The sequence below is a fragment of the Denticeps clupeoides genome, chromosome 1 (assembly GCF_900700375.1).
Source record: "Denticeps clupeoides chromosome 1, fDenClu1.1, whole genome shotgun sequence".
NCBI classification, from domain to species: domain Eukaryota; kingdom Metazoa; phylum Chordata; class Actinopteri; order Clupeiformes; family Denticipitidae; genus Denticeps; species Denticeps clupeoides.
The window spans coordinates 2890600-2910717 of NC_041707.1; the positions used below are offsets into that span (position 1 = coordinate 2890600).

Consider the following 20118-nt stretch of genomic DNA (forward strand, 5'->3'; position numbering starts at 1 on the left):
CAGTCAGGTAGACAGGCAGCACACAGGAGAGACAGACAGGTAGACAGGCAGCACACAGGAGAGACAGACAGGTAGACAGGCAGCACACAGGAGAGACAGGTAGACAGGCAGCACACAGGAGAGACAGTCAGGTAGACAGGGAGCACACAGGAGAGACAGACAGGTAGACAGGCAGCACACAGGAGAGACAGGTAGACAGGGAGCACACAGGAGAGACAGACAGGTAGACAGGCAGCACACAGGAGAGACAGGTAGACAGGCAGCACACAGGAGAGACAGGTAGACAGGGAGCACACAGGAGAGACAGACGGACAGGTAGCACACAGGAGAGACAGACAGACAGACAAACAAAAGAGGAGCGTGCAGGACAGACAGGCGAGTGATGGTATCTCCTCCTCTTCCTCCTCCTCTCCCCCTGTCCCCCTGTCCCCCTGCGTGAGCCGCGTGCTGATGTGGGTCGTGAAGCCGCGCATGCGCCGTGGAGTGTCGGGACTGCGGAGCTCCTCGGAGTAACCGCACCGCTCTGCGCTCCTCTCCTCTCCTCCATCCCCGGATCGTGTCCCCCTCCACCTCCTCCGCGCCGCTGCTGCTGCTGCTGCTGCTGCTGCTGACGGACGGACGGACGGACGGACGGACGGATGCTGGCGGCCGGAGAGCGCGCGCACTGGGCGCTGCTCTGTCTGCACGCGGCAGTGGCCGTGGTGCTGGGCGCGCAGAGGTGTGTGTGTGTGTGTGTGTGTGTGTGTATTGTGTGATTTGAATGTGTGTGTGTTGTGTTCAGGTGCGTTGTGTGATTTGAGTGTGTGTGTTGTGTGTGCAGGTGCGTTGTGTGATTTGAATGTGTGTGTGTTGTGTTCAGATGCGTTGTATGATTTGAGTGTGTGTGTGTGTGTGTTCAAGTGCGTTGTGTGATTTGAATGTGTGTGTGTGTTGTGTGATTTGAGTGTGTGTGTTGTGTGTTCAAGTGCGTTGTGCGATTTGAATGTGTGTGTGTATGTGTGTTGTGTGTTCAGGTGCATTGTGTGATTTGAATGTGTGTGTTGTGTTCAGGGGCATTGTGTGATTTGAGTGTGTGTTTTTTTGTGATTTGAGTGTATGTTCAGGTGCGTTGTGCGATTTGACTGTGTATGTGTGTGTGTGTTCAGGTGCGTTGTGTGATATGAATGTGTGTGTGTTGTGTTCAGATGCATTGTATGATTTGAGTGTGTGTGTGTTGAAGTGCGTTGTGTGATTTGAATGTGTGTGTGTGTGTGTTGTGTTCAGGTGTGTTGTGTGATTTGAGTGTGTGTGTGTGTTGTGTGTGTTCAAGTGCGTTGTGCGATTTGAATGTGTGCGTGTATGTGTGTTGTGTGTTCAGGTGCATTGTGTGATTTGAATGTGTGTGTTGTGTTCAGGGGCATTGTGTGATTTGAGTGCGTGTTTTTTGTGATTTGAGTGTGTGTGTGTTCAGGTGCGTTGTGCTATTTAACTGTGTGTGTGTGTGTGTTCAGGTGCGTTGGGTTATATGTGTTGTGTTCAGGGGCATTGTGTGATTTGAGTGTGTGTTTTTTTGTGATTTGAGTGTATGTTCAGGTGCGTTGTGTGATTTGACTGTGTGTGTGTGTGTGTGTTCAGGTGCATTGTGTGATATGAATGTGTGTGTGTGTGTGTTGTGCTCAGGTGCGTTGTGTGATTTGAGTGTGTGTTTTTTGTGATTTGAGTGTGTGTATATGTGTTGTGTGATTTGAGTGTGTGTTTGTTTGTGTTGTGTGATTTGAATGTGTGTGTGTTGTGCTCAGGTGCGTTGTGTGATTTGAGTGTGTGTTTTTTGTGATTTGAGTGTGTGTATATGTTGTGTGTGCAGGTGCGTTGTGAGTGTGTGTTTGTGTTGTGTGATTTGAATGTGTGTGTGTGTAAAACTCTTCTTCGTCCATCTCCATGCAGCCCCAGTGAACCCAGCAACATGTCGTACGTGAAGGTGACGGTGGACAAGCTGCTGAAGGGATACGACATCCGGCTGCGTCCCGACTTTGGAGGTAAACGGAGACGCCGGGGGGCGGAGATGCCGGGGGCGGAGACGCCGGGGGCGGAGCCTCTGCGTCGGTCACTCGCCTGCTGTAACCTGCTTTACTGCCTTTGCTTTAAAGGTCCTCCTGTCGATGTTGTCATGAGTATCGACATCTCCAGCATCGACATGGTGTCTGAAGTAAACATGGTGAGTGAGTCTGCATGTAGTGCGAGTGTGTGTGTGTGTGTGTGTGTGTGTGTGTTCACCTGAAGGCGGGGCACGTTGCATCTTGTTAGCGATTCACTGGCAGTATATCTGCAGTGTGTCAGCATGATGGTGTTACAGAGAGGAGAGAGAGAACCACAATGACATGTAGATGTAGAAAAGATCTGTGGAGGTAGTGGAAGCTCCACACACACACACACACACACACACACACACACACACACACACAGGGCTGTCCATGTGTTTACTGTTTGGCTTTAAAACATAAGTTATATAATAGGCTATGAGTCAAACGAGACCCAAATGAACCCATTCCAGGGGGCATGCACACACACACTCTCCCATAAACACGCAGTTACACACACACACACTCTCTCTCCCATAAACACACAGTTAGATACATACACTCGCTCATAAACACACACTATTCTAAAAATTCACAGTTAAATCCATACATAAACACATACATATCAAGACAAACTGCTGAAATGCAGCTAAACACAGTAGGAATGAACAGCTGATGTTGTAGACTGTTCTTCTCACCATTTATTTACAGACAATTGTAAATTTTTGGTTTCGTGGAGCACATTTTAACCACTGACTGACAGCAGGTGAATTGGTGGAGGTAGGCAGATATATAAATAGATATCCTTGCAGCACTGAAAAAGAATGATTTCATTACTTGTCAGTTTAATGCGTTGCTTACTATATTGGGCTGCAATGCTGCATTAAGCTGTTTCACAGTATTGTATTTAAAAACATTTTTATAGGATTTCAGTCTACATTTTTCTCTGTACAGTTCTCTGTAGCTGCAATTAGCGAAATAGTGATAAGTAGGATAGTGATTTGCTCTTTCAAGAGGACTAAAAAAAAGTAGAACTGTATATAGCTGTAAAGAGAGGTATATAATTGTGTAATGAGGACTAGAGATGTATAGAGGGTAGTAGATTTGTATAAAGGAGAATAAAGATGTATGAGATGAATAAAGTAGTACTGTATATAGCTGTAAAGAGTGGTATAGAGCTGTGTAAAAAGCACTAGAGATGGATAAGATGAATAAAGTAGTACTGTATATAGCTGTAAAGAGTGGTATAGAGCTGTGTGAAGAGGACTAGAGATGGATAAGATGAATAAAGTAGTACTGTATATAGCTGTAAAGAGTGGTATAGAGCTGTGTAAAAAGCACTAGAGATGGATAAGATGAATAAAGTAGTACTGTATATAGCTGTAAAGAGTGGTATAGAGCTGTGTGAAGAGGACTAGGGATGGATAAGATGAATAAAGTAGTATTGTATATAGCTGTAAAGAGTGGTATAGAGCTGTGTAAAAGGAATAGAGGTGTATATAACACTCTGTAAAATGTGTTATAGTGGCTAACACACTCACCTATGAACCAGAAGACCCAGGTTCAAATCCCACTTACTACCATTGTGTCCCTGAGCAAGACGCTTAACCCTAAGTTGCTCCAGGGGAAGACTGTCCCTGTAACTACTGATTGTAAGTTGCTCTGGATAAGGGGGTCTGGTAAATGCTGTAAATAAGGTACTGAATTAGAATGAATAAAGTAGTACTGTATATAGCTGTAAAGTGTGTTATAGAGCTGTGTAAAAGGGATAGAGATGTATAAGATGAATAAAGTAGTACTGTATATAGCTGTAAAGAGTGGTATAGAGCTGTGTGAAGAGGACTAGAGATGGATAAGATGAATAAAGTAGTATTGTATATAGCTGTAAAGTGTGTTATAGAGCTGTGTAAAAGGGATAGAGATGTATAAGATGAATAAAGTAGTATTGTATATAGCTGTAAAGAGTGGTATAGAGCTGTGTAAAAGGAATAGAGGTGTATATAAAACTCTGTAAAATGTGTTATAGTGGCTAACACACTCACCTATGAACCAGAAGACCCAGGTTCAAATCCCCCTTACTACCATTGTGTCCCTGAGCAAGACACTTAACCCTAAGTTGCTCCAGGGGAAGACTGTCCCTGTAACTACTGATTGTAAGTTGCTCTGGATAAGGGGGTCTGGTAAATGCTGTAAATAAGGTACTGAATTAGAATGAATAAAGTAGTACTGTATATAGCTGTAAAGTGTGGTATAGAGCTGTGTGAAGAGGACTAGAGATGGATAAGATGAATAAAGAAGTACTGTATATAGCTGTAAAGTGTGGTATAGAGCTGTGTAAAAGGAATAGAGATGAATTGAAGGGAATAGAGATGTATAAGATGAATCAAGTAGTACTGTATATAGCTGTAAAGTGTGTTATAGAGCTGTGTAAAAGGAATAGAGATGTATAGAGGGGAATAGAGATGTATAAGATGAATCAATTAGTACGGTATAGAGCTGTGTAAAAGGAATAGAGATGAATTGAAGGGAATAGAGATGTATAAGATGAATCAAGTAGTACTGTATATAGCTGTAAAGTGTGTTATAGAGCTGTGTAAAAGGAATAGAGATGTATAGAGGGGAATAGAGATGTATAAGATGAATCAATTAGTACGGTATAGAGCTGTGTAAAAGGAATAGAGATGTATAGAGGGGAATAGAGATGTATAAGATGAATCAAGTAGTATTTTATATAGCTGTAAAAAGTGGTATAGAGCTGTGTAAAAGGAATAGAGATGTATAGAGGGGAATAGAGATGTATAAGATGAATCAAGTAGTATTGTATATAGCTGTAAAGAGTGGTATAGAGCTGTGTAAAAGGAATAGAGATGTATAGAGGGGAGTAGAGATGTAAAATGATGCACGTGTGAAGATTACAGAATAACGGAAAACAGGTGGAGGCTGGGAGGTGGATCTGAGCAACCATTTCATGGAGAATCCTGCAGCAGTTAGTTTATGTTTCTGGCCTTTGGGTATCTGTGGTGTGTGTGTGTGTGTGTGTGTGTGTGTGTGTGTGTGTTTTTAGAAGCCAGTTCTCATTTCTAATGCTGGGAGAGCCTTTTTCTGGAACACACACACTATCTTTCTGCAGTGATCCTCCATGTATTAGTGATGGGTGGACAGGGAGGAGAGATGCAGCAGCAGGCTTGACTGAAGAAATTCTTCAACAGCAGCAGACTGTAGATTATAGGATGCCGCTGTGTTGGTTTTACATCATCATGATATCAACATCATCATGATGTGTAGAGAATATTTTCACAAGACTCACACTCATATTGACCATCCGCCATGCACATATTGATTTGATTATTATTATTGTGTGAATATTTTCCTAAATATAAAGGTCTGTATTTCTCTATACTCAAGTTCAAGTTGAGCTTCATTGTCATTTCAGCTACATACATGTTAGACGGTACATAGTGAAACGAAACAACGTTTCTCTGGAACCTGGTGCTACATGTAACGTTTAAACAACGTTACACACTGATATGCACGAATGCTACGCCAGCTCTTACAGGACTGTTTGCTGTACCTCCAACTCCAACTGCTAACTGGTGATATCTGCAAAGTGCTTTGGAATAAATGGACATTTTTGTATTAGACATCGAGGTTCATTTAATTGTGTAGCATATAACAGAACCAACAGAGTATAGCATTGTTACATCAAGCGCGTCAGCCAGGCCACGTCCCACGTCAGACACTTCGGCTAGAATCAAGGCTCAGGCTGAGAGAGCTGCACTTGCAGCTAAGCAGTTAAGAAGAAGAAGGGAGCAGCTTGACCTAGAGGCAGAGTTGGCTGCATCTGCAGCGAAGTTGGCTGTGCTACAAGCTTTTGAGCAAAATGGTTGTTCTGCAACATCCTGTGATGGTATGAATTCCTATGTGGAAAAGGAAAAAGGAAAAATGGTTCCATCAAATCTCTTGAATCCTAAAGTAAAGGAATTCCAACCTGGATCAAGGTTAACACAGCATGCTTCTGCAAAAGAATCTGTACCATCTAACAACCCATTGTTACAAGATGTGCGCAAAAGAAGAACAGAGATGTGGTGCCTGGATAATGCTACTTATCACTGCAATCCTTCTGATGTACTGCAGGAAATCTGTGGATCAGCTTACAAGCAGCAGAACTTGGAACTCAGGCAAGAGCCAGGAAGGCAAAGACCTTTAATAGATCATCTTGCTAATAATACTCAATCACCAGAGCTACTGGCTATAATGCAAAGACAAACCGATATCACATTAGCCATGGTACAACAACACCATAAGTCGTCATTGCCAGCAAGGGAAATTCCACTGTTTGACGGGGATCCTCTTCTATTAAGACCATTCATTAAAGCATTTGAACAGGGTGTGGAAAGCAAAACTAAAGATGAAGATTGTCTGTATTATTTGGAACAGTTCACCAGAGGACAGCCACAAGAGTTGGTGCGTAGCTGTCAACATATGACACCTGAACATGGCTACACCGTGGCGAAGGGTCTTTTGCAGGAGCACTTTGGCAATCCATATAAAGTTGCTACAGCTTACATGAAGAAGGCTTTGGCATGGACAACAATTAAGCCTGAAGATGTGGAAGCACTGCAAGCCTACTCGTTGTTTTTACGAGGTTGTTGTAATGCAATGGGGGAACTTCAATACCTACAGGAATTGGACATGCCTGTAAATATAAGAACGATTACTTCAAAACTTCCATTTAAAATGAGAGAGCAATGGAGATCTACTGCTCATGATATCATGATGAGGACTCAAGACAGAGCCCACATCAGTGATTTGGTACAGCTTATGGAACGCCATGTTCAAATCCTTTCTGATCCTCTCTTTGGCAACATACAGGATGCACGTCTGGGAGTTTCTGAGTCAAGACCTACATCAGGGTCTAAACCACAGCCTAGGAGTTATGCAAAGACTAACATTGTGGCTACTACTGTAACCTCTAAAGATGTGTCTAAAGGTGCAAAGGAGGAACTGTTGGATAAGGAGGATGTGGTGAAAGAGAAATGTCTTTGTTGCAAGCGTTGCCACTTTCTGGAGGAGTGCAGGCAATTTGAAGTAAAGAAGCACTAAGAGAAGATTCTTTTCTTGAGACAAAGGGGAATTTGTTTCGCGTGTCTACGCATTGGGCACATGAGCAAGGATTGTGAAAAGCATTTAACATGTAAAAGTTGTGAACGGTCTCATCCTACTGTACTACATATTAAAAGACAACCGGAACAGTTAAGAGCCTCAACTGATCAGCAGCAGTCATCTTTACAAACGTGTGGACATACAGGGGCCGGTAATGACAAATGTGGCTTATCTATCCTTCCTGTGAAGGTGAAGTCTGCAAAGGGAGACTGTGTCATTACAACTTATGCTTTTCTGGATCCTGGGAGCTCAGCTACGTTCTGTTCTGAACATCTGATGCAGAAGCTGAAAATAACAGGCAAAATAACTAGTTTCCTGTTGCGAACAATGGGGCAAGAAAGGTTTGTTCCAGCACATTTGTTATCCAGCTTAGAGGAATCTGGTCTGGACAGTAATAACTTCTATTCCTTACCTGAAGTATTTACGCAGAAAGAAATGCCAGTCACTGTGAATAACATGATGACATCTGAAGATCTGAGTAGGTGGCCATATCTGTCATAGGTGCACATCCCAAGTGTGAAGGCAAATGTTAACCTGTTAATAGGAACTAACGCACTCAAGGTATTAGAACCATGGGAGGTCATCAATAGTTGCCATAATGGTCCATATGCAATTAGAACAGTGTTGGGATGGGTGGTCAATGGCCCACTGAGTGGAAACAGTGAGGCAACGTTATCGTCTGTCACAGTGAACCGCATCGCTCTGCAGAGGCTTGAAGACATGCTCACCAGTCAATATAATCAGGACTTCATTGAGAATGCTACAGAGGAAAAGGAAGTGTCTCAAGATGACCTCAGATTTATGGAGATAATGGAGAGTTCAGTAGCCTTGCAGGATGGAAGATACTGTATAAAGTTACCTTTCAAGATGGAGGATGTTTCTCTGCCCAATAACCTGGCAGTAGTGAAGCAGAGGATGCACGGATTAAGAAGAAGATTCTTGCATAATGAAACCTTGCAGCAAGAGTATGCAGCATATGTGAATAATCTTATTGCTAACACCTATGCAGAGCCTGTGACCCAGCAGAAGCTCCAAGGTGAGTCTGGTAAAGTGTGGTACATTCCTCACCATGCAGTTCGCCACCCAAGGAAAAGAACCCTTCGGGTTGTGTTTGATTTTGGAGCAACGTTTCAGGGCACATCCCTAAATAAAGAGTTACTTCAGGGTCCTAATTTTACCAGTTCATTGCTTGGGGTCTTGCTTCGCTTTAGGAAGGAACCTGTTGCATTCAGGGGTGACATACAAGCCATGTTTCACCAGGTAAAGGTTACTGAAGAGGATCGTGATTTTCTCCGTTTTTTGTGGTGGCCCAACGGAGATATCACTCAAGAACTGGTAGAATACCGGATGACCGTACACTTGTTTGGAGCTGTGTCTTCTCCAAGTTGTGCAAGCTATGCACTGAGGAAAAGTGCTGATGATCATCAGTCTTGAGTTTGCGGCCGGTGTATGTCAAGCAATCAAGGAAAACTTTTACGTGGACGATGTTTTGAAAAGCTTAGCCACTGAATGGGGATTCTATCCAGATGATTAAAGATCTAACAGGATTGTGCAAGAAGGGAGGTTTTGCATTGCAAAAGTGGATAAGCAACAGCCGCTCTGTCTTACAGGCCATTGCAATAGAGCAAAGGGCTAAGGAGTTAAAGGAACTAGATCTGGATTCCTTCCACTGGAAAGAGCTTTGGGGTTGCTATGGTGCATAGAAACTGACTCTTTCAGATTCCAGATTGAGGTAAACCAAAGGACACTTACCTGACAGGGCATGCTATCAACCATCTGCTCAGTGTATGATCCTCTAGGTTTACTGGCACCTGTGACACTGCCTGCAAAGGTGATGCAGCAGGAATTATGTAGAAGAGGTTGTGCATGGCACGATTCCTTGCCTTCTGACACCTTAAACCTATGGAAACCATGGTTAGAAGATTTAAACAAGCTTTCTGCTTTTAAAATACCCAGATGTGTCAAGCCCGTGGACTTCTGTGAAGTGGTGCAGGCCCAATTACATCATTTTGCAGATACCATTTACATTTACATTTACAGCATTTATCAGACGCCCTTATCCAGAGCGACATACAATCAGGGTTAAGTGTCTTGCTCAGGGACACAATGGTATTAAGTGGGATTCGAACCCGGGTCTTCTGGTTCATAGGCGAGTGTGTTACCCACTAGGCTACTACCACCCCTACCAGTGAAATTGGCTATGGATCTGTGACATACTTGAGGATGGAGAATCAACAAGGGCACATCCAGGTAGCCTTTCTGCTTGGCAAGGCTAGAGTTACACCGCTGAAGGCTATAACCATTCCATGACTGGAACTGACTGCGGCAGTCCTGGTTGTGAAGGTAGACTCAATGCTGAAGATGGAGCTGAATTTAAAATTGGATGATTCTGTTTTTTGGACAGACAGTACTTCAGTGTTAAAATACATCAAGAATGAGGATAAAAGATTTCACACATTTGTAGCTAATAGAATATCAACCATCCGAGGGGCATCAAAGCCTTGGCAATGGAGGCATGTTTGCTCCAAGGATAATCCAGCAGATGACGCTTCGAGAGGTTTGAAGATAGCAAACTTTTTACAAACTTCTAGGTGGTATAGAGGTCCCACTTTTCTTTGGAAGTCGAAGGAGGACTGGCCCAATTCTATACTGGACTATTCTTTAAGGGTTGATGACCAAGAGGTGAGAAGAGAGGTCTCTACAAATGCTGTAGAAGTGTGCATCTTAGTCAAGCCTACTGACCAACTCATCAGGTACTTTTCTGACTGGAGAAGGCTCAAAAGAGCAGTAGCGTGGTTTCTCCGTCTTAAAACCATGTTGCTGGAGAAAGTTCACTGGAGAAAGACACTGAAGAGTCCTGTGGAAAGGTTCAGGGTGACACCGTGTAAAACATTGATTGTGGATGATCTGTTGCATGCCGAGGCTGCAGTGATTCGCTATTGTCAGCAGCAGCATTTCAAGAAGGAGATTGAGGCATTGTCCTCTAAGAGGGACGAAGTGAGTCGCCAGAGTCCGATATACAGGTTGAACCCGATTCTGGTTGATGGCCTATTGAGGGTTGGAGGCAGACTGATCAGAGGAGCGATGCATGAAGAACTTAAACATCCCATTATTCTCTCTAAGGAACAACATATCTCAACACTTATACTCAAACAAGCTCATCAAAGTCTGGGTCATGCAGGACGAACTCACACATTTTCGTCAGTTAGAAAGAAATTCTGGATTACCAAGGCAAATGCAGCAGTGAGGAGAATGATTGCTGGTTGCAGATTCTGTAGGCGATGCAATGGACGTCTTCTGGAGCAAAGAATGGCTGATCTTCCAGAAGCAAGAATCCAGCCTGATCTACCACCTTTTACCAAAACGGGAGTGGATTATTTCGGTCCTGTAGAAGTGCGGAAAGGAAGAGGAATATGTAAAAGGTATGGCGTCATATTTTCCTGTTTAGCTAGCAGATGATACAGACGGATGCCTGTATCAACGCTCTGCGGCGCTTTATCAGCAGAAGAGGTCAAGTGACTCACCTGGTATCTGATAATGGTACAAACTTTGTTGGCGCAAATAGAGAACTGAAGGAAGCTCTTGCTGCAGTGAACAATCAGCAGATTGAAGGAGTTCTTGCACAAGTTGGAATTCATTGCCATTTTAACCCACCAATGGGTTCCCATCATGGTGGTGTGTGGGAGAGGATGATTCGTATGATACGAAAGGTCCTTAGTTCGGTTCTACGTCAGCAGACGCTGGATGATGATGGTTTACATACAGTGTTCTGTGAGGCAGAAGCAATATTGAACGATCGACCACTTCCAAATCATTGGGATCAGACGATCCCAATGATTTGGAAGCACTTACACCTAATCATCTGCTTTTGTTGAAAGGAAAACCAGCTTTACCACCTGGAGTGTTTGAGCCTCATGACATCTATGTAAGAAAGAGATGGAGACAAGTGCAATATCTCTCTGACTTGTTCTGGAAGAGATGGATACGAGAATATCTGCCTTTACTCCAAGAGATGCAAAGGTGGAATGAGAAGAGGAGGAGTTTGAAGACTGGGGACGTGGTTGTTATCATGGATGCCTCAGCTCCTCGAGGTTCGTGGCCATTAGCGAGGGTACTTGAAGTTTATCCTGATAAACAGGGTTTGGTACGTTCTGTGAAGTTACAGACAAAATCTAATGTTACAGAAAGACCTGTGACCAAGCTTTGTTTAGTGTGTGAGGAATAATTCTTGAATGTATTGTTTTGTTTATCACATGGTGTTTTGCAACATTTGACTTTTTGTTTTGTTTTTTTGGGGTTTTGAATTGTTGTGTCTTATGGCCATCAACAATTAGGGGCCGGTGTGTAGCCGCCAAATGTTGCAAGGTTAATGGTTGTAATATCCTAGGTGGAACACAGGGTGGTGCATGCAGGTATTCAGGTATAAAGGTAGCACAAACTATGTTGTTGGTAGGTGTTTGACCCGGAAGGGCAAAGGGTTTTTGAACGCTTGCACGAATGCTACGGCAGCTCTTACAGGACTGTTTGCTGTACCTCCAACTCCAACTGCTAACTGGTGATATCTACAAAGTGCTTTGGAATAAATGGACATTTTTGTATTAGACATCGAGGTTCATTTAATTGTGTAGCATATAACGGAACCAACAGAGTATAGCATTGTTACATCAAGCGCGTCAGCCAGGCCACGTCCCACGTCAGACACCTCAGTAGTTCGGTAAAAGACCAAACTCCTTTAATAACATATATAAAATAATAAAATAGTGCAAATACTGCTGTGCAAAATGGAACGGTGCAGTAATAGATAATATTACTCAATATAACAGAGGTAGTGTGTGTGTCTGTGTGTGTGAGGGTGTCATGCTCTATAGAAGGTGGTGAGGATGGGTGGTGGGAGATGGGATTTCCTCAGCATCCGCAGGAAGTAGAGATGCTGCTGGGCTTTCTGGGCTTATGCTGAGGTTCTCCTCTACATGATCTCCGCACAAGAACTCTTCTCCTCCTCAACATTAACATTTAGACTCAGTCACTAAAGTGTGTATGCGTGTGTGTTAGTCTGTGAACCAGTGCAACCACTTTATTTCTGGTGTTTCTGTTGTCATTGAGGACAGTAAGAACATTCTCCTGCTGATCTCAGACCACTCGTAATCACCCCACTGATCTTATTATTCGTATAAATCCTGACTCTGACTTGGTGGTTAATCCCGTATCTGTTAAATTCCTAATTCAGCGAACACAGTCACCCTTCCCAGAGCTGCTGGAGCTGCTGAAACGGACCAAGTGTTCAGATCACTGTTCACACATGACCTGGCTTTTTATATCTTCATCATGTGTTGGGTGGAAACAAGGTCACTGGAGAACATCACACTGTGTGTTGCCTGGGCTTGTATACCATGTGTGTGTCTGTGAGTGTGTGCTTTATGCACAGATGGTGTGATATGGGTGAATAGGGTATTTACCATGTTGTGTGTCACATGAGTGTGTGTACTGTAGAAATTGATCTGCTGGAATGATGTTTTTTTTATTGGTCGTCGGGGGCAAAACCGGAGACTCCGCCCCTCCCTCTCTGGTTACCCCTCCAAATTTCACACTCACATCACATGGTGCCTTCAGAGATCATTATCACCATCCTCACCAACATCATCTGTGTGTCCTCATGTGCAGTAATACAGGAATACAGCCTGTGGAAATTCACACTTCACTTGTCGCATTTTAAATGAAGCACATGATGATAAATCGGCAATGAACATGATGAGAATATGAAGGTGGAGAACAGTGTGACAGTATGAGGGGGTGAACATCATGTGAACACCTGATGGACCCAAAACACACACTCCTCTCCTCTCTGGAGTGAGCTAAACTGCTTGTATCAGCATCTTCATAAACTGCAAGCCTTGCTGGTTTCTGCAAGAGAGTGTGTGGGAGAATTTTTCCCTTCATCTCTCTTCCTTCCACCAGTCAAGTGAGATTTGAGAATTCTCCACACCAACGATCCAGGATTCCAGGATGGATGGTGGATGACATAAATTATCTCCAGTCATTTTTGATCTTCAGTGTTGTGTTCTTTGGTGTAAAATGTGTGTGGGAATTTAACCAGGAATGTTAAACAGGGCCGAGAACAGAACCCTGAGGAACCTTCTAATTTACCTCCAGGTTTCAGAGGTTTTGTGTCCTGTCACAGTGCAATATAGGTACTCACATGAGTCACGAGGGACTGTTGTTTTAGGTAATTCTTCAATAAAGACTCTAATCACCTAAACACCTAATCACATAATCAGATAATGAAGGCGTGTTTTAACATATCATGTGTAATTTGTGTGTATTTGAATTCTATTTGGGTCCATTTTGAACGCCATTGGCATGCTGAGAGAGATGTATTTGTCTTTTCTAGACCCCTTTATTATGGACCATCTGACCCACAGCTTCGGCTGAAATCGTCCATTTTGAATATTCATGATGCTCTATCTAAAGCCACTGTCTATAATTCATGTATACTGCATTTATAATGAATTATAACACATTTACTATGTATTATAGGGCGTCCAGTGTTTTAATTATTCAGGACTTATCAAAAACTGAGCAATATGGACTAAAAAAATATCAAAACAGACCAAAATGGCATTTTAAATTGGTACATAAGTATTCTAAATGATGTTTGACACAGTCCCACATGATATATCAGCCACTTTTATTTTTAAAAGATCAAAACCGTTTTGGACTGCCTACGTTTTCCTGCTCATCTGTGGCTGCGTTACAAATATGTTTGAATTCTAGATAGTTCACTCCAACCCCTTGTGGTTTTGTTCGAATCCCGAACCGCCAAGGTGCCCACTGCTCACCAAGGGTGATGGTTAAATGCAGAGGTTGTGTATAACAATGACAAAAACAACACCTACCACTTTCATATTGTGTGTGCCTGTTGTGAGTCGAGTGTTTGCACTCGGTGACCTAGCGGTTAAGGAAGCGGCCCCGTAAACTGTTGCCGGTTCAAATCCCGATCTGCCAAGGTGCCACTGAGCAAAGCACCGTCCCCACACACTGCTCCCCGGGCGCCTGTCATGGCTGCCCACTGCTCACTCAGGGTGATGGGTTAAATGCAGAGGACACATTTCACTGTGTGCTGCGTATAACAATGACAATCACTTCTAAAAACATCCGAAACAAGGATCCAGTCACTGATTGTGTGTGTGTGTGTGTGTGTAACAGGACTACACAATCACCATGTACTTCCAGCAGTCGTGGAGAGACAAGCGCCTGTCCTACACAGGAATTCCACTCAACTTGACTCTTGACAACCGGGTTGCTGACCAGTTGTGGGTTCCAGACACCTACTTCATCAACGACAAGAAGTCCTTTGTCCATGGTGTCACTGTGAAGAACCGGATGATCCGCCTCCACCCTGATGGCACCGTGCTCTACGGGCTCAGGTGAGGGAGGGGTGGTGATGCAGTTACTCCGTGATTAGTGTGTGGAGCCAGTTGTGTGTTAATGTGATTGATGGTGTTGGTGTGTGTGTGTTAGTGTGTGTTATCTGTGTGTTGACACAGGATCACCACCACAGCTGCCTGCATGATGGACCTGCGGCGATACCCTCTAGACGAGCAGAACTGCACGCTGGAGATTGAGAGCTGTGAGTCCCGTCCGTCCCACACCGATGACATCATGACAAGGGCGGGGTCAGGAGAGGGGCAAGGCACACTGGACCTTATTATCAGTTTTAACGGTGGTTTAACACTGATTAAACTGGGGGTTAATTAGGCGTTAATCTATGTTAATGCACCACAGGGTCTTCCATCATCATCAGAGATGTAAGTGCTGTGGTGTTAGAGTTAAACACACACACACACAATCTCTCTGTAAAGGGGTGTAGAATTGTCTCATTTTATTACAGTAATAATACTAATACTACATATTCAAAAAAAAAGAATAATAATCAAGAAATTTACTTTTAAATTCACTTTTAAAATTAACAAGAAATTTATTCTAAATTTTGGTGCTATTGAAGTGATTGATGATTGGTGATCTTCTGTAGAAATCAGATGATTTGATTAAATCCTACCTTTCAGTTGAAGAAATTACCATTTTAAATGACATATTAGCCCGTGAATAAGAAGACCTGGGTTCTCTGGTCTGCAGATGGCTACACCACGGACGACATTGAGTTCTACTGGCAGGGTGGGAGCTCGGTGACGGGCGTCAGCAACATCGAGCTGCCACAGTTCTCCATCATAGACTACCAAACTCTGTCTACCAAAGCCGTCTTTGCAACGGGTGAGCAGAGTCACAGTGGTCCAATCACAGAACAGATCATTTAAGGAAACCTCATCAGACAATGTGTGTATCTTCTGCTTCTTCTGTGTGTGTGTGTGTGTGTATGTGAGACAGGCTCATACCCGCGTCTGTCTCTGAGCTTTAAACTGAAGAGGAACATTGGCTACTTCATCCTGCAGACTTACATGCCGTCCACCCTTATCACCATCCTGTCCTGGGTCTCCTTCTGGATCAACTACGATGCGTCAGCTGCCCGTGTTGCGCTAGGTGTGTGTATGTTAGTGCTGTGTGATTTATGACTTGGATTCATTAAATAACTCCATTGATCTGAATCCTTTGAATCATAACTACACTGTGTCTAAATTGTAAACTCATAAATCATATGGGGGGGTCAGTGGTTAAGCGGTTAGGGTTAGCGGTTAAGGATGCGGCCTCGTAATCAGATGGTTGCCGGTTCGAATCTCGATCCGCCAAGGTGCCACTGAGCAAAGCACCGTCCCCACACACTGGTCCCCAGGCACCTGTCATGGCTGCCCACTGCTCACCAAGGGTAATGGTTAAATGCAGAGGACAAATTTTACTGTGTGCACCGTGTGCTGTGCTGCTGTGTATCACAATGACAATCACTTAAAAAAAAAAAAAAAAAAAAACTTTCTTTGCAACATCAGAATCTGAATCACTCAAGAGATCCCAAATCCCCTACCTCTGGGTGGAAACATAACCAAATCCGAATCGCTCAGAGAGCTTGGCTAGCGTTCCCTACCTGAATCAGAGCATCTGTGGGTTCAAGTGACTCACGCACCCCGAATCAGTTTACTAAGTGACTCAGATCCTAAAAAAGATCCAAGTATTACAGCTCTAGTGTGTGTACGTGTGTGTTCTTTCCCTCGGACACGCCTCTCTCTGTTCACTTGACAGGAATCACCACAGTACTCACCATGACCACCATCAACACCCACCTGCGGGAGACCCTGCCCAAGATCCCCTATGTAAAGGCCATCGACATCTACCTGATGGGGTGCTTTGTCTTCGTCTTCCTGGCACTGCTAGAGTATGCCTTCGTCAACTACATCTTCTTCGGCCGTGGACCCCATCTCCAGAAGAAGAAAGCCGAGAAGGCCGCCAAGAGGAACAATGAGAAGCAGCAGAGGATGGATGCCAACAAAGTCCAGGTGGGAACAGGAGACAGCAGGCAGGGTCTCTCACTGGTACATGCTGGGATTTGGTGTCTTCTGCATTTTTTCTTCTCACGGCATAGTTTGAGGAGGTTGGTCTCTGCATTTTTTCTTCTCACGGCATAGTTTGAGGAGGTTGGTTTCTGCATTTTTCTTTTCATTCTTGCGTTTGAAACCGAGGTAGACGGTTCCAGGTTGTTTTGCCTCCCGTATGCTGTAAATTCCAGGACAATGGTGAAACGAATTCTTCAGGAAATCAGATTTAACTGTAGGGAAGGATGCGCAATAACCTGTGACCGGGGTGGACATTCTCCTCCAGGAGGTGGGGTTGGTGTTTCTTCATCTCCATGATCTGGGTTTTCACTGCTGTCCCAGTGGTTTACAGAGTTGGATGAGAGTTTTCTGGTTTGAAAAGAGATCATAAATTGCTGTGGCATGGCGAATTTGTGGAGTAACGAGAGAAATAAGATGGCTGGGCAGGATGCAGTAGATCCACACTATAAAAAAAACAACCTACAGAATCTACCCATTAAAATTGAGAAAAATTTAGAATTTTTTTCTTTAGATAATTTTTTTTTTTTTACAGTAAATGGACTTTACATTCAAAGTTAAGAAATACTCAAGCATACAGGGTAAACACTTATTTGCATATCATCACTAAACAGTACCATGTTTACAAAGGTAAGAAATACAAGGCGTGTTAGAAAATAGCTATACAGCAATATACCGCGATATTTTACATGGTGATACTGTATCAATACAGGGACATAAAATTTTGATATTCTTGTATACAAATTAAGTCCAAGATTCCGTTCTGAGTTATGTTGTCTTGGCCGAATTATTAATGTAATGTGATCCACACAGATCGTACACAGCATCTTGTGTATCAGCTCTGTTTTTACATTTTCAGTGAACTGTAAAATATCGCAATATGTACAGTATCACAATATATCATGATATAATTGTATTGTGACCCGTGTATCATGATACGTATCGTATTATACCTTGCTAATACACACCCCTAAGAAATACCTTTTAATGATGAACAAATTACGTCCGAATTCATTTTCAGACAAAGCTGATAGTGTCAACATCAAAAATCATAAAAATGATCAAAATCACAATGAGGTACAATGCTATGAATAGTTTGTAACACCACACTGTCTTATAATTATTCATTTAACAGAAATTAAAACTTTTTATTGAAGATCTGGCATTAGAGGTCAAAGGTCAAGATGGTCAAAAAAGTGGCAAATAAATTAGAATATTACTGAAGGAAACAATCCTACAAGCAACTTGTACACCAGTAACATAAAATTGCCAGAACATGTGCAGTTTGGGTAAATTGAATTATATTTTTTATGTATCTGCTCTTGCAGTTAACAATTGGGTAGTGTGGGTATGATTTACCCAATTATTTTACATTTAGCTCATTGACTAATTTAATTAGTTTAAGTATATTTTAAGCAACTTGAATGGATCGTATTTACCAGGATTTGAGTATTTATGCATTAATTACCAAACTCTTTCTGACTCCATCATAAGGTCGACGCCCACGGAAACATCCACCTGGCCAGCATGGACCTGCGGAACGAGATGAGTGGGGTGGAGATGCTGGGAGGACTGGGTGGAGCTAACACCATGTTCTCCTACGACAGCGCCAGCATCCAATACCGCAAGCCTCTGACAGGTCGCGACCTCTACGGCCGGCCCACCCCCTCACTGGAGCGGCCAATAGGGCAAAAGAAGAGTCGTCTGAGGAGGCGGGCCTCCCAGCTGCGTGTGAAGATCCCGGATCTGACGGACGTCAACGCGATTGACAAGTGGTCGCGCGTGATCTTCCCCATCACCTTCACCTTCTTCAACCTGGTGTACTGGCTGTACTACGTCCACTAGAACCCAGCGCCCGGCGCTTCCGTCCATCTCCTGCCGCAGGGGAAAGCTCTTTTCAGTGTAAATAACTTTTAATAAATAGAAATATACATAGATATATAAATATATAAATACAAGAACAGAGAAGTAACAGAATCTATTCATCGCAGCTTTTCCTCCATCTAGTCCACGACACGACCAAATAGAGACAGAACTTCGTCATGCAAGAGCTTTACTCTCTCTCTCGCTCGCTCACACACACACACACACACACACTCACACACACTCTGCATGCCAGCTACCACACGTGAGTTCTAGAAAATAAATACCCCGAGCAAAGTGTCCAGGAACATTAAAGAAGAGCCGGTGAGGCGCTCTACATCCATCCAGCTGCTCCAGATTCCGTTGCTGTTTGGAGGCGGAGCTTTAAAAACCACGGAAACAATGGAAACCAAAACGCTGAGCTTTAACCTGATGTCCCGTTTACAGGTGTGTGTGCGTGTGTGTGTGTGTGTGCTTGCACGTGTGATTTTACATTCTGTAAAGAAGCCGTCTTCACGGTACAGAATGGCGTTAAACTCTCACCCTGACATCCTGAAGTTCTGTTACAAATTCTGAAGGGGCACACAAACACTCACAATTACACACACTTACACACAAAACCGAACCGCTTGTTTTCACGTTTTCTTCATGCAGACGGGATTTTTAACTGTCATGTGATCGCCACTGAGGTCACGGGTCGTCCGCATTCATGTGACGTGTGTTTAACGTCACTGAGTACAATCATTGTGCCATGAGCCACATGCTGTAAAACTCAGACTGAAGCTGATCTTCTGGTCAACGTTGGTTTTGTTGTGTTCTGCGCTACACACATGAACTATGTCACAAACTAACAAGATTGTAGGAAGTGGATGTGGAGGCAGCGAAGGAGCAGGACATGGAGGAGGAGGGGGCAAAGGAAGAGGAAGTGGAGGAGGAGGAGGAATTGAGGGAGCAGGATGTAATGGAGGAGGGAGTAAAGGAAAAGGAAGTGGAGAAGGAGGAGGAGGAAATGAGGGAGCAGTACATGAAGGAGGAAGAAGTAAAGGAAGAGGAAGTGGAGGAGGGGGAAGTGAGGGAGCAGGATGTGATGGAGGAAGGAGTAAAGGAAAAGGAAGTGGAGAAGGAGGAGGAAGAATTGAGGGAGCAGGACGTGGAGCAGAAAGAAGTAAAGGAAGAGGAAGTGGAGGAGGGGGATGTGAGGGAGTGGGATGTAGAGGAGGAGGGAGTACAGGAAGTGGAAGAGGAGGAGGGAGCAGGACATGGAGGAGGAAGAAGTAAAGGAAGAGGAAGTGAGGGAGCAGAACATGGAGGAGGAAGACGTAAAGGAAGAGGAAGTGGAGGAGGGGGAAGTGAGGGTGTGGGATGTAGAAGAGGAGGGAGTAAAGGAAGAGGAAGTGGAGAAGGAGGAGGAAGAAGTTGAGGAAGTGGAGGAGTGGGGAGTGAGGGTGTGGGATGTAGAAGAGGAGGGAGTAAAGGAAGAGGAAGTGGAGAAGGAGGAGGACGTGAGGGAGCAGGACATGGAGGAGGAAGAAGTACATTTA

The 20118-nt window shown here is 43.7% G+C and overlaps 1 protein-coding gene across 1 annotated transcript; it reads left to right on the forward strand.

Annotated features, from left to right (window-relative positions):
* The first annotated feature begins 477 nt into the window (after positions 1 to 477).
* On the forward strand, positions 478 to 19541 carry gabrb1 (gamma-aminobutyric acid type A receptor subunit beta1). Its single transcript, XM_028981721.1, has 9 exons — positions 478 to 718; positions 1924 to 2015; positions 2127 to 2194; positions 14424 to 14644; positions 14765 to 14847; positions 15354 to 15488; positions 15603 to 15755; positions 16407 to 16660; positions 18209 to 19541. The coding sequence occupies exons 1-9, from the start codon at positions 639 to 641 to the stop codon at positions 18557 to 18559; spliced, it is 1437 nt and encodes a 478-aa protein (XP_028837554.1). The 5' UTR covers positions 478 to 638; the 3' UTR covers positions 18560 to 19541.
* The last annotated feature ends 577 nt before the right edge of the window (positions 19542 to 20118 follow it).